Source organism: Macrobrachium rosenbergii, chromosome 22, assembly GCF_040412425.1.
Source record: "Macrobrachium rosenbergii isolate ZJJX-2024 chromosome 22, ASM4041242v1, whole genome shotgun sequence".
NCBI lineage: Eukaryota > Metazoa > Arthropoda > Malacostraca > Decapoda > Palaemonidae > Macrobrachium > Macrobrachium rosenbergii.
In genome coordinates, this window is record NC_089762.1 from 6183547 (window position 1) to 6198546 (window position 15000).

General features: G+C 39.4%; 1 protein-coding gene across 1 annotated transcript in view; it reads left to right on the plus strand.

The window, feature by feature from the left end:
- The window catches only part of LOC136850565 (E3 ubiquitin-protein ligase RNF220-like), a 191107-nt gene that overhangs the window by 155574 nt on the left and 20533 nt on the right, over positions 1–15000 (plus strand). The window contains 1 exon segment of the mRNA XM_067124191.1: positions 7087–7364. Coding sequence (XP_066980292.1) covers positions 7087–7364 — 278 coding nt within the window.

Here is a 15000-nt window from a genome sequence, read left to right on the forward strand (position 1 = left end):
TACTGACTGACTGGTTCCGCTGTCTCCGCTTTTTATTATTTCCCCTTCTTCCGACCTTTCTCCTCTCCCGTCTGCTGCGTGTAAAAGACGTAGATGACTAGCACTCATTTCTACCTCTCTCTCTCTCTCTCTCTCTGTCGCACACATATACACACACGTTAACCACGTCTCTTCCTTTCAGAGCAGTTGAAGCGGACGATCATCTTAATTTTCGTATTCCATGGAATGATAAAACCTCGCATCACCGGCTCTTTAAGTATGCACACAAAAACATCCCTCTCCTCTCGTGATCAGATATAGGTAAAAGAAGGCGCTTGACATGTTCCTCTTCATTTTTATTTTGTCCGTTTTTGCCTTCCCGTAAATACTGGGAAAGCAGCACAGGTGTTTCAAAGAGCTTCATCCTCGTTCGTATACGGTAATTATTTATTCGATAATTATTAATTTTCATTTTTCCTAGAGCAGGTAATTGGAACAACTTTTTAATTTATATATTTTCTGTTAATCTTGTAATGTATGATACATGCATTAATTTTGAGTAAGGAATGTTCATATGTTCATGTTAGGATACTTCATATATTGCATATATATATATATATATATATATATATATATATATATATATATATATATATATATATATATATATATATATATATGTATATATAAATAATGATGGCATTGTCGCTTCTGGAAAGTCGAAACTTTGATAGGAACAGCATGGCCAGCAGAAACTTCAGCATTTCCAGTCATTAATTTATTCATTTCCATCATCAACGTTTCGGGATACAAATCTCATCTTCAGGGCTAAAAACGGAGAAAATGAAAAATCATACATTAAGAGTCAGACTAACTTGGAGCACTGTAGTAAATCGTTCTTTTAAAAAAATGAGTACAGCAATGGCCGTTAAATCTTAAATGAAAGCAAAATGGCAGGTAATGAAGCACAAAAGTAGCATTAGAGAACATACTGTACAGATATTTTTTGCTTATTAGGATTATTATTAAATCCTTTTTTCTTCTGTCTTTGGAAATCATGTAATTTTCTCAGAAGTTTTTTTTCTCTCCTGAAAGTTAGTGACAATATTCTTAGTAGCTCTGTTCTGTAATGTTAATTTCGTGTTTCATTACTTGCCATTTTGCTTTCATATAAGATTTAAATGTCATTGATGTACTAATTTTTTTTTCTTAATCAATGGTTTACTACTTTGCTCCATGTTAGTCTGACTGCTGATGTATGGAATTTTCATTTTCTCTGTTATTATCCCTGAAGATGGGATTTGTATCCCGAAACATTGGTGATTGAAATAAATAGATTTATAACCGAAAATGTTGAAGTTTCTGCTGGCCATACTGTGTTCCCACTATATATAAATATATATATAATGTATATATATATGTATACAGCATATATCCCTTTCAATGCACCTTCTCGCCGCTGGCATCAACTGTTATTGGAATATCGCCAGTGAGTAGCTACTCCATACTTCATACTTGACTTTTTTACTCGATTAGTTTGCAACCACGTCTCTCGTCCATTATTTTCCTTTTCTTTTCACTCCATATTAAAAATAACACTCTTGTTTGTGACCCACTTTTACAACTAACCAATAACTTTTCTGGCCACATATTCTAACATTGGCTCCACTTTCCTATTGACAATACAAGATTTTCTCAGAGAATTTCCTTTTCATCTTATTCTCAACGTCCCTATGTCACGTCACTTTTGTAGGTCCACAGAGGCCAGCTGCTTTAGCCCCCTTGTTCTCAAACTCTTGTCATAGCTGTTTTATTGCAAACGTTTGATGCTCACACTCCCTTCCCTTCCCAAAGAGTTCTTTCCCTATCAGTTCTGTTGTTATCAGTCGTACTTTCTTAGTCATGACCTTACATACCAGCATCCCTGGAAGAGTGATGCCTTTATAGTTCTAATACCCGCCCTTACTGCTTTTTCGCCATACAATTGATCAATATTCTTGTTATCCATTCGTTTAGAACATTTCCATCATCCAGACAGACATTATACACAACCTGGTCTCAAAGGTTAATACTTTATGATGACCATACCGCAGCATCTCATTATTTGTGTGGGTCACCCCCACGACCACGGGCGTCTTTCCAGTCTGCCAAATTTTCAGTCGCCCCTCTCAGATCCTCAGAAGTTCCTGCCACAGGGATTCTCTAATTCTTGTGCGGTGGCTTCATTCCGATCTGCCTCTCGGCCACCACAGCACTGGCAGTGCTTTGGAAAGATAGTTACAACGACACCAGATTGCGTTCTCTTCAGATTCATCGCTGCCGTTGCACCTGCTCTGCTTATAGCTCCGACAAGTTAGTGTTGTTTGTTTGTCTGCTTGCCAGCAGAATCACTCGAAAAGTTTTGTGTGGACTTTTAAGAGAATCTCACCAAAAGTGGGAACTGTGACTGGCAAGTGGAACTTGTTTTGGGAGAGATAGGAGCGTCACTTTCAGTGAAAAGCGAACTTTGAAAGGGTGGATTGCTCTGCCCCAAAGAGCGGACGTGAGCACGTTCACACTGCAGTAGGGGCACAGTGAGGAGAGAGGTTGTCGTTGTACCCAGAGAAGAAAATGTATATACATTATTATCGTTATTATTATTACTATTGCCCTGGTCTACTTTCATTCAGCCTAATTATGTCAAATGTTTATTATCTCCAGAAAATCGTTTATTGAGTATAAAAGGGATTTTCACGTTTTCAGCAGGCTGTAAACGGTTTTGTAAACGGGAAGGTCATGAACACTGCAAGAGTGAAAATGCTATTTCGAAATATTACCGCATTAACTTGCATAAATTGTAAATGTGTAAAGGTGTGAACATATTCGTTTCAATTCTTTGTGAAGGTGAACATCCTTTCTCTCTCTCTCAGTCTCTCTCTCTCTCTTGTGCGCGCACACACACACACACACACACACACACACACACACACACACACACACACACACACACACCATACAAGACCCACAGCTGTAAATGTGTATGTGAGGTGGGCAGGATAAACAGAATAGATGATTAATGACCTGTCGTGGGACATCAGAGTCGCTCTCCAAGCTCCTCCTTGAGATTTTCCCAGGGGCCTCTCCAAGTGCCTGTCGACTTCAGGGCCCCCTACACACACGCCCCCACTCCTTCCCAGCTCTCTCCCGCACCTCCCCAAAACCTATTCTACGCGCTTCTTAGTCGGATAAGTGGATGACGTCTGTTCTGTGTTTATTATTTCATTCTTTATTTCTCTCTTTCCCCATTTCTTTTGTCATTTTTCCCTCAATATCTTTTATTTGTTTTAAGCAGTTAAAGGATGATGGATTTTCACTGTAATTCTGTCATTACTTTTATTTCTCCTTTGCTTTTAGACGGAGAGAGATTTGACGCGTCTGGTCGAGATCGTTACATTTCATATTGAAGGAGATGAAGATTTTCGTATCTGCCGGAAATAGTTCGTATGATGAAAAGTTACATGTAGTTTGTCCTCTTTAGTTATATTGTTTGGATTTTTTTTTCCTACCAGCAGGTGATACAAAGCTATCCATACGTTTCATTATAAGAATTTTAGCTTTTGTATTTTCTCTCCGACAGTAGTTGTTTTTTGTACAGAATACCAACCGGCTTCATGTGAGAGATTAAGTTACTTTTTGAAGAGTGAATGAGGTCGTTGTTTCAAAATTGACGTGATTCCACATTATTCCTTTGTCGCACATGAATCTGATTCCTTTTCACTATAAAATTGTCAGTCTTATCGCATTACGTTTCGAGAACGCATTATTATTATTATTATTATTATTATTATTATTATTATTATTATTATTATTATTATTATTATTTCGAGTGCTTAAACTATTTCTAGCATTCAAGTGTGTCCGGTTTCGGTGTGATATTTTGTGTATAATATTACACGGACAATACAGTGGATTATTGTTATTAATGTCATCGGCGATTGCCTTCACGGGCAATAAATGGGAGAGAGAGCGAGCGAGCACAATGCTGGTGAGGCGGAGGTGAAGTCTCCCTGTCGACCCTTGGTGGGCGTCTCGCCTCGGAAGAGGTGCCTGTCGGTTTTAGCCCCCCGCCGGGCGTGCAGTGCAGCAAGACACATTGCCCATTGTTGCAAGGCGTGTTGAATCCTTCATACCTCTTCCGTGCCTCGCTTCCCCCCGGCCTCTCTCCTCCCGGCCTCTCGCCCTTCACCACAATGTAACATATCGTCTGCTAATGTTTTCACACACCATTTGAAGGTAACGAATGGGCTGTGGTGAATTGTGAAGCTTTCCGGTTATAGTCGATAAAGTTAATGATAGCATCTTTCTCGTCTTCTTTCTCTCCTTCTTCTCTCCCTCCTCCTCCTCCTCCTCCTCCTCCTCCTCACATCCTTTGTGAAGCAAGTACACTGAGAGAGAGAGAGAGAGAGAGAGAGAGAGAGAGAGAGAGAGAGAGAGAGAGAAGGGGGTGGGGGTGATTTTCACAACTGAGGTCACGCCTTATCCAAAGTGCCGATTAATTATTGACCATTTTAATTTTTTTATTCAAGACAGCGAGAAGACTTTTTTTTCCTACATGTATACTCGTATGTATAGCACGTACACGTGTAAATAATTTGTTGATGGGGCATAGTACTGGAGAGGGAAGGATACCTTAAGAAAGACAGTGAAGATATTAGAGGCATACGTCGAAGGGGACTCAGTGGAAGTGGTCGTCTATCCTTTGAGGTGTCAAACGCCCGGCAGAGTCTTGGACTTCTTAGGCTGTGGCTGAAGAACCAATACCCAGCTGCCAGTTCTTGCTTCACTGTAATCAAGAAAAAATCAAGCCTCTCTTCTGCACTAAAACCTTGACTAATGCTGCCACGACGTGAAATTACTGCGCAAAACTTCTTCCTTGGTCCAGCTTCTTCCTCGCTACCTTTCATTCACACTTGTTTTTGCTCTGCTGATTCAATTTCAAGGAGGCTCTCTCGCTCTCTCTCTCTTCTGGAAGGAACTCAAGGAAGACCGTAGTATTCCTCGAATGTGCCGCTTTATGGCATTATGGACGCCGTGTTTATCAACACTTGGTCATCGCGTTACAGGTAGATTTACAAGTTTCGAATTCCTGAGGTATTACTAGAAAGCAAGAAAATTTGGTGTAAGGTTGCCTTGCTGGAGCGAGCTGGTCTTCGGAATAGAACAATGTACCCTGGTACGAAACATAATGCTGGGTAACATTCGAACAATGACATACTAACACAGCAAGACTTCGATTCTCACAAGTATCGTTTTTCTCTCTTCAATGTATTCTCCTGGATGTGCCATAAACTCGTATTGATGTCCATTGTTTCTCCACGTGTAAATTTCTCTAGAGATTTTTCTGTCTTCACTCTCTCTTTTCTTACCAAGAGACCATTATCATTATTCTTCTAAACAATATCGCAACATTGAAACTTGAGATTTTCACTCCTAGAAAACTTTTCAGCACTCTTACGAGTTTATGCAAAATCTTTGCTTATTCTTACTTAATCGCCAACATGCTTACGCTTGGGATTGATTTGGTTTCTGACGTCGAGTCTGAGAGTCTGCCGTAAATAGACTATGACAGAAGTAGGGAACTTGCACAAACAACGAGGTTTTGATTACCCGTTTCTTCTGGGTTATTTAAATTTTGAGGTTACCTTCACAGATTAGGTAAAGGACTATAATTCGAAAGGCCTGGCAGTACTCCGTTCCGTTGTTTCTCTTTCCTTCGTGGCATTGGCATTGCCTTTATTTATATATTCATAACGTTCCATATTTTCGTGATTCAGTTATACATAGATATTATATATATGTGTGTGTGTATGCGTCTGTCTGTCTACGCGTCTATCTATCTATCTATCTAGCTATCTATCTATCTGTAAATGTGTGTATGTGTTTGTATGTGCAGTCCCTGGTCACAAACTCCCATTCAGTGTATAGTCTGTGCCACGAATCGGTTAAAACATACTCTGTAATTTTACCCTCTGATAATGATTACGTTCTTCTGCAATTGTAAATGGTAATTAGGACTTAAGTAATGCGGTAATTGAAAAGATATACGAAAATATATTAGATGATATTCAACACTGACCGACGAAGTGAATAACAGTTTCAAATTTCTTTAGGTTTTTGAATGACGTAACTGTCAGCCAGTTTGGGATCTAACAGGTATATTTGCTTTCAACCAGTTAATGGCATTTGTCTCTGTATGGCCTCCTTGTTTTAAGAACAAGCATGTCGTTCAGTTCTCAACAGACATGTTCAGCATCGTACATAAGAAGCACAAACAGCTTCATGTTGAGTTATTCAAGATTAATTACAGATATCTGTTGTGAAAACGAAAACGATTGATGGCGGTACTTACGGTTCATTATTTCCCAAAGCGATCAATCCGAGTTAACTCGGTAGAAGTTGCAGTCCTAACTTGTAAGCGTTTCATGCTTTCGAGAACCCCACCGTCTAAAGCCCCCGCCGCTTCGATCTTCACATCGCCAGGCCGTCATGAACTTACCCGTGGCCTGTATTTCGATTTCACTGCCGTGGGTACTCGATGTCATTTTCGCCCCTTTCGTGATCTTTGCTGAAGCTGTCATGAGCTATGGTTGCTAGTCCTTACTGTTTCGGTGTTAGCCATGATTTTCTTCATCGTCGTTTTGTATTTTATCATTTTTAAGTGAGTGCACACAGTTCGTAGTGATTAATGAAGAGTGAACTGTCATCCACCACGACTGGCTGCGAGAGATTCACTTTGGCCTGGTTAGGAGACTGCTGCCTCTTAACCTCTACTGCCAAAGTTTGAGGCCATCTTCCTGCTTCTGCTTTGCCTGCTTTCCACTCGCAGTTCACGCCCCTAGTCATCTCAACAAAGCGGAGAAGAACTGCATTGCAGATCAGCCATACAGGGAATTATGAGGGTCTTGTCATGCGAAAATCCAATGCTAGCTAGTCGGTCGTGGCCTTATTGATATTATTACTGTGTGTGTGTGTGTGTGTGTGTGTTTTTATGTGTTTGTGCGTTGAATGGAATCTCCCATGCCCTGCGATTGAGTGACACTTCACTAATTAACTTTGAATGAATTTCAGGCCGTAAACCCCGCCCCGGCGAGTCATGGTGTCCCGTGTGTGGGGTGACTTTACGCCCAGGAGAATTAGAGAGTCACTTTAGCCTCGAATTGGAAAAACTAGCTCGCCTCCCACAGTCACGCCCACTGTCGCAAAGGACACCAACACCCACTACATCTACGACCCCCACAACAACTACGCCCACGCCTTCGTCATCAACGGTGACTAGTGTGGCCGCCTCTTCGCCTCTAAGCCCACATCTCCCACATCACGCCCGCGTCAGAGATCCAGGATGGGATGTGAGTTGCTCAGCTTTTCTCTTGAGTGTCTGTTTACCCGCTTGTCAGCCATTTTGGTCTACTTCTTTTTTTCTTTTTTCTTTATAGAATGAGTTCCAGCATTCTAAAACTCCCTCTCTCTCTCTCTCTCTCTCTCTCTCTCTCTCTCTCTCTCTCTCTCTCTCTCTCTCTCATATTTTTGTATTTATCTTTTGTTGATTTTAATTGCTCAGTTGACCCATCACCAAATTTCTGCATCCTGAACATTTGTTCATTTTTCTCTGGCAGTGTCCTATCTTTGTGGCTTTTTGTAATCCTCCTTTACCAAGTGCTTTGCTCTCAGTATGTCTCTGGTAATAAGATAGAGAAAATTCCAATATGTTCCAATAAACATCTTGGAAGGTGCGTCCTTTGTACTAGGTTGTTTTTTTTTTTCTCTTCAGTGAATAGTCACAAAACGGTTTTTCAGGTCAGGATCTCTAGCAGCACATTATCATGACATCATGGAGTTTATATCTCAGTCGAGAATTTCATTTCTCTTGAGTGGGTTTAAATAATGTCCTCTAGCAGATTGTTATGGTTTAAAATCTCTTATGAATTGAACTCCGTTGATTAAAAGTGTGTGGGTGGCACCAGCTTCTCTAATTGCTTGAAATGCGAACATATAATCTGTACGTCCAATTGAAAACTAAACTCCTATCATTAAAGAGTCCAGAGAAGCAGCGGCACACAACGGCCGAGCGAGAAAGCCTGTTGCACCACAATAACATCCCACTTACACCTTATGTCGGCAGGAGATCGTAAAATACCACGGATGGGTTGTAAAGAGCCGCCAATTGGATGCTCCGTAGCTGGATGCATGCTGATACTTTTCTCTCTCTCTCTCTCTCTCTCTCTCTCTCTTCTCTCTCTCTCTCTCTCTCTCTCTCACACACACACACTAATCGTTTTATGAAACCGGATCAATATCAGTAGAAAAAAAAGTGCAGCTTTTACATACGAACAAGCACAATCCAGCTGTGAGAAAGAGGTGTGTTTTGTAACTGAAAGTCAAGTGTGATCGATCAGGGTAGAAAATAGAAAGAGAGAGAGAGAGAGAGAGAGAGAGAGAGAGAGAGAGAAGAGAGAGAGAGAGAGAGAGAGAGAGAGAGAGAGAGAGTAATTCGAGAATGCTCAGTGTAGGTGGAATCACATTTTAAACGAAAATTGCATTTTAAAAAAGTGCATCCAAATAAGGACTTTCATCTTATATAAATAAACGATATATTTCACTATTCCTCTGCTCTGCAGAATCTAGCATACTTCATTAGTCTTTTCTGCTGTCACTTCACCCCACGTGTGCTCCTTTTTTTTCAAGTTATGGTTATTCCCTTTGTTTTGTAGTGCCTCTGTGTCTCATTTAGCTTTCACTTATTCGCTTTCTTTTTTCTCTCCTCCATGTATTCAATTGCCGTGTTAGCAGAGGCAAGAGAGATTTCATTGTCACTTTATTGATTCCTGTTTCTAACTCATTCTTGGACAATGGTCATGATTTCAGATCTAGCGTCAAGGCTAATTGACTGTGGTCAGATCCAAGTATGCAAAGTTGTTTTATAGCGTTCGAGAAAGGAACAGCCTGCCAATAAAACTTTATACAGTATAGAAACGAAGCGCTAAACCTGTGAGATTCCTTAAGCAGATTGTCAGCCCGAATCGATTTGTATTTAGATGAGAGATCTCAGGAAAACGGAAAGAGAAAAAGTGTCGGAGATCCTGAGAACGTCCTTTGTGGGGCACGTCGTCTAAAAGGTTACTTTGGTATGTACAACCCAGTCGGTAATAACGAGGTCCCTAAATTTTTATTATTATAGCCGTTCTTCCTCCAGTTGAGTCTTACCATAAAAGCCTAAGCATTCAAAGAGACGGACGACAGACATTTAAGTTTTTTAAGGTCGTCCCTCTCCTTGGGCTCTCACGCTCCTTCAGGAGGACCAGGCCGCCTTTCCCGAACCTTGCTTCTTTTGCACCAGACCGAATTAAGGAGTCACGTGCAATGATAACAGTATGATAAGTCTTCACGATGAGGTATTATTATTATTATTATTATTATTATTATTATTATTATTATTATATTGTACCCGAGGGAATGAGTGACTCAGCGACAAAAATACTCGTCCCAAATTGAAATATGGTGTTGGCCGAACGCTTTTTGAGGCCGGGGAGATCATATCGTTAGTTTTATGGTTTTATTGACACCCGGCGAACAAGGTGTGGAGGTCGGCCGCCCCTTGTTAAAACCACTTACCATCTTTCTTTTTTCTCTCTCGCTCCTACGCTCGTGCTACTTTCCTTTACCACCTGCTCTATAAAACTGCCTCTTTTACCATTATTGTGACGTGCCTAATAACCTCCATTGTTTCGTGCGTGTCCAAAAATAGTCAAGGGTAAATTCTCAAACACATCCGTCAGAGGTTGTCGATTAAATCGAAATTGTATAACATTTCTTCAGTCCTCCAATTAGTGGGCGAACTTCGGTGATGGCGGTTGCTCTTTAATTGAACCGATCTTCTGCATTCATGATGTGATCAGCTCCCTTTTTTTTTTTAGCTATGTATCATGTGTCATTCCGAATATTGTCTCTCTCTCTCTCTCTCTCTCTCTCTCTCTCTCTCTCTCTCTCTCTCTCTCACGCATATCCACAGCTAAATAAACGTGAATGAAAGAAAACTAGGCGTGATTCTTTCGTGTCCTTGCATACCTCATTCGTTTCTCTAAATTATATGGTCAAAAGATTCAAAGCAGGAAATGATAGTAATAATAATAAGAGAAAAAGATCCATTATATGAAACTTGCGTTTCTATTGTCTTGTTATGTACATATTTTTACATATGAACTAATAATGATAATAATGTCTAATTGTCCATGGCATTTATTACACTTGATCTTGCTCTTGCTACAACAGTGATTTGGAATTTTCAGTGAAAATCCTGTAGGCTAGACATTGGCCCTATAGTCACCTGCGTCACATGTCACTTTTTACAACTTAGGCAACTGTTACAGAACCTATTCAGATCAGTCTTTAATATTCGTGTCCGGTCAGCTCGGCAGCGAACGTCGGTGTTACTTTCGGTTTTACAGTTTTTTTATTTTTTATTTTTTCAAGAATATTGGAAATCAGACTTGTAACCCGATATTTTGAGTGAGATGGCCGAGCCAACTACAAGGACGAAAACAATGAACTTTTCCTGGGTAAAGATTGACAGTGATTAGGGTTTAGGTAACAGCTGAGTCTCACAGATCCTTTTACTGTCCATACACATAAGCTGAGGGGTTGTGCTGAGACCTCCTGGAGACTCCGAACTTCTGGTTCGATGTTGTCTCGTTCTGGTGTTGTCTCGACACGGACAGATGTCGTATCCAAGATGATCGGCATCAGGCATGAGCAAGAATTTCCCTGTTTTAGTAATATGGAGAAGTATTCGTGACTTTTGCTCAATAACGATGTAGCAGTTCTTTTGAGACTGAATATGAAAGGGATTCATTTCCATATTTATAATTACGCGTTTAATTTTGCGACCTGTTGCGTTCGTACACTCCTGCTTTACAGACCCTTATTCTTTTTGCCTTCAAAAAGAAGGCTGCAGTCACTGCCAGAATGTTCTCTTACAGGATGAGCCCGTGTAAAATCTTACAGAGCCTCAGTCTCACATTTCATGTATCCGCAGTCTGATCATCAGCATGTCGACCCGTTACGTGTACACCATGTTTCTGTTCCTTTCTATAAAGGTCATATCATTCTGACACTCTTGTCAGACTGCCATCTCAGCACACTCAATTCTTCCAAAGACTTCCATGTTATCTGTGTGATCTAAACTTAACCAAACTGTCTAATGAATCTTTTTACCTCTGCCAACCTTGTTATCATGTCATTATAGCTCTAACATTCCACCCCTTTATACCCTACCCGCTATATTTATACTTCACTGGTTTCATCCTAATAGCTTGATCTTTAATTTAATCTGTTATCGTCAGTTAACTGATATCTAAACTTTTCTCCATGAAGGAGTTACCTGAAAAAACCCTTCTTACTGTCCAACTTTGGTCCCTTGTTTCACAACGTTTACAGAACTGTCCTACTTTTCTTGTCTCCCCTACCTCTGTGTAATTCACCACTTCCCTCATGTTCCCATCATCATTTCCCTTCATGTAACATACACTAATTTACCCCGAGACTTTGGATACGTACCCTCAGTTTTGCTTTGACCGCCATTGTGTAGCCTCTCCTAGATGTTCTTCGCCACGAGCATCCTGCTAGGAATCACATCGAGTCTTCATATGTTTCCATTCCTTGAAATGACCATAGTCTCTCTTACAGCCTTGCCTGTCACTTTCTCAACCTTTATCAACCTGAGATAACCCAGTCAGCTATTCCATACTCTTTCGTCAGTATCGTAGGGTCCGAGTCGGTACAGCATGTCTTTCGCTGCTGCAACTTGTTTTAGCCAGCAAGGTCGGCAGCCAATCATGAAGCACCCTCACTATCTCGTGCTTGCGCAACACTGGCGTCATGTGATGCATGTATCACCTGGGCCTGGTTATCACCGGTCCTGCTCCCGTAAGAACTTTTCCAACCTTACATTGTATCAGATCAAATCTTGTCAGTAAATCATAGTACTGTTGGCATCCCATGAATGAGCTGCATCCAAAGATCCGTTGGTTCATTAGTCTTTTGTTCTTCCCTCGCGTCCATTTATGTCGAGTTTTTCCTCAGAACATTTCAGCAGCTCATTATTTTCCTCTCTCGCTTTCTGGTTTCTTTTATTTCTCTACTTTATTCTTGCAAGAGCCTGTTATTCCCCCCTTTCCCCCGAAGGAAACCTCATTTTGTTATCTCATCCCTACCGCGGGCTCTCCCACCCCAAAACACCCTCGATTATGTGGCTTTAATCGAAGCTCAATCTTCATCTCTGTCACTAACGTTCATTGCCTATATTCACCTCCTTTTGTTCTGACTGAAACAACCTTCAGCCATGCTCGTCTCGTCATTGCAATCTTCAGCTGTTGTATGAACCAAATCTAACAAATCATTCTTGATATATTCTCTTTCTCGGGGTTCAGTTAGAAAGAAATCTTTTTCTGAAATCAAGCTTTTGTAACAGCCCTCCTTTCAGACTGACTGTCTCCACAGGAGTGTGTCAGTTTTCATCCGCTCTTACACTGAAATCTACGTCATTTCTCTCCATGAAACGTACTTCAACATTTTGATTTTGTGTGCCTTGTATGGTGTGGGTGAATGTCAGTTGTACTCAGTAGACAGCTTGCACTCGCCATGAGCTTTGATGGGGTACTATGTGGTTCGAGTTTAACTTTAATTTTGCGGGTATTTGAGGTTTAAGAAATGTCTAAAAAATAAAGGTTTTCAGAATTACCTCCTGTGGACGCATATTTCAAATAGTTACAGCACATATTTCGTTCATGACTATAGGGCTTGAAAAATGCCTTTTACGTTTATTCTCTTAGCAGTGCAGCCTTTTACGCTTATTCACTCGACAGTCTGTCGCCCCCATATACAAAGTAAGGCCAAAGATTTTAAGGATATTTGGTGAAATTTTTCACAGCTCGGTAATTCCCCGTCTCACCAAGATGGAGTCATCATTATCGTTTTTATATTCGTGTGTTACCAGCGCATTACTGTGATCTTGAAATCCAGCTCAGAAAATGAGTAGAATTTTCTTTTTCCTCGGCTTTTTATATAACTATGTCACAAATTTCTTACGTGATCGTCTCATGATTTATTTCCTGTTTGACGAAATAAATCAATGTCTAATTATTTTATGGCATATGAATAAGACTTACTGATGCGAGCCAGCAGAAAGTAAATACGGGCAGGACAGCGTATTAAGGTTTAGTACAATTCCGAGGATGAAATCGGTTCATCTCCCAGTTTTTGTCGCTAAAAGTCAGTCATCTGGTTCGTCAGTTCAGAGCTGCGGTGCCAACGCGGCGTTTGAAATTGGTCCCACTTTTACCATTTCTCATTTCTCTGTGTTGGGTGTTATTTCAAATGAATTATAATGGTAGTCTGCCACCTTTACTGGCTATTATTATTATTATTATTATTATTATTATTATTATTATTATTATTATTTCCAACCAACGATGGTTTTTCGAGCGTATTCTTCGAATCTCAATAGCAGTAACTTTTAGAGCTAACCAACAAGTTGCTTTGTGATAAACCCGTGCTTACGCCTGAGTACTTCTTTGTTGACGGTTTATTCACTGGTTTTTGTCAAAGAGCACCAGGAAAAAAAAACCCCAACATCTTTACCTAACAAACAAATAGACAAACAAGGGGATTAAAATACTCATCCTCATGTAACAGCTACTCGAAATGGAACTATGAAGGAAAGCATAAATATAAGAATTGATTTGCAGCTTTGGTCGGAGTCCTCATACTTCTGAACGAAAGCGGTCATTCGGTGGTATTTACGATCATAAAATTGTAACGAATTTGTGGATGATATTAGAGTTAACTTACCTTAATGAAGAAGACTGAAATTTTTAGTCATTACTTTACTCGCCCGTTACTGCAATACCACTATTGCAGAAAAAAGATTCTTCTGATTTACATTTTGCATGTACGAAAAAATGCGCAAATATTGCATATACTGTACATATATATATATATATATATATATATATATATATATATATATATATATATATATATATATATATATATATATATATATATATATATATATATATATATATATATATATATATATATAATATATATATATAATATATATATATATATATATATATATAAAATACATATAATAAGGATAAAACGAGTCTTTCGTCATATCTTGAAACCAAAGGATCTTGCTGACAACAGGAAAGTTATTTGATTGTGCACGGCTTCATCTTGTCGTTGTGTTACATACGATGAGAATATAAAGAAAATCTTTGGTTATATATCACGGACGGAAAGGAGGAGGTTAAAGTGCTGTTGGCTGTACCAGAGGAATGCTGCTGACCACAACCGAAGGTCTTCTTTACGCCAGGTCAGCACTTGTAAGGATATAACTGGAATGTAAGGATATCAGTGATCACAGCCTCCCTCCCCTTCCCTCTTCTTCTTCTTCTTCTTCTTCTTCTTCTGCCGACGGAAAAAGAAGACAGAGATAAAGATGAGGCATCAAGATTAAATGGAATGCAACTGTATATGCCTACCGCGTTTCAGGGTTACAGGTGAATCTTGATACTTGGGGCAACTTTTTAATTAGACTGCGAATGTTTCGTCCTTCCGCACTTGCTGACCATACCTCTGCATGGAAGACACTTTGAGGATAAGCTCTTCGGAAATTTCCAAAGAATAAAACGACTTTTTTTTCGCTTCCCCATTAATAGACCACATTCTCTCTTACGGATCTGTTCAAGTCTTTCCGCAAAAATTCTCTTATCAAACGAAATGTATCTCAGAGACATGAAAATAAAAATAAACACACACATACATACACCTACTATATATATATATATATATATATATATATATATATATAATATATATATATATATATATATATATATATATATATATATATATATATATATATATATATATATATATATATATATATATATATATATATATATATATATATATATATAT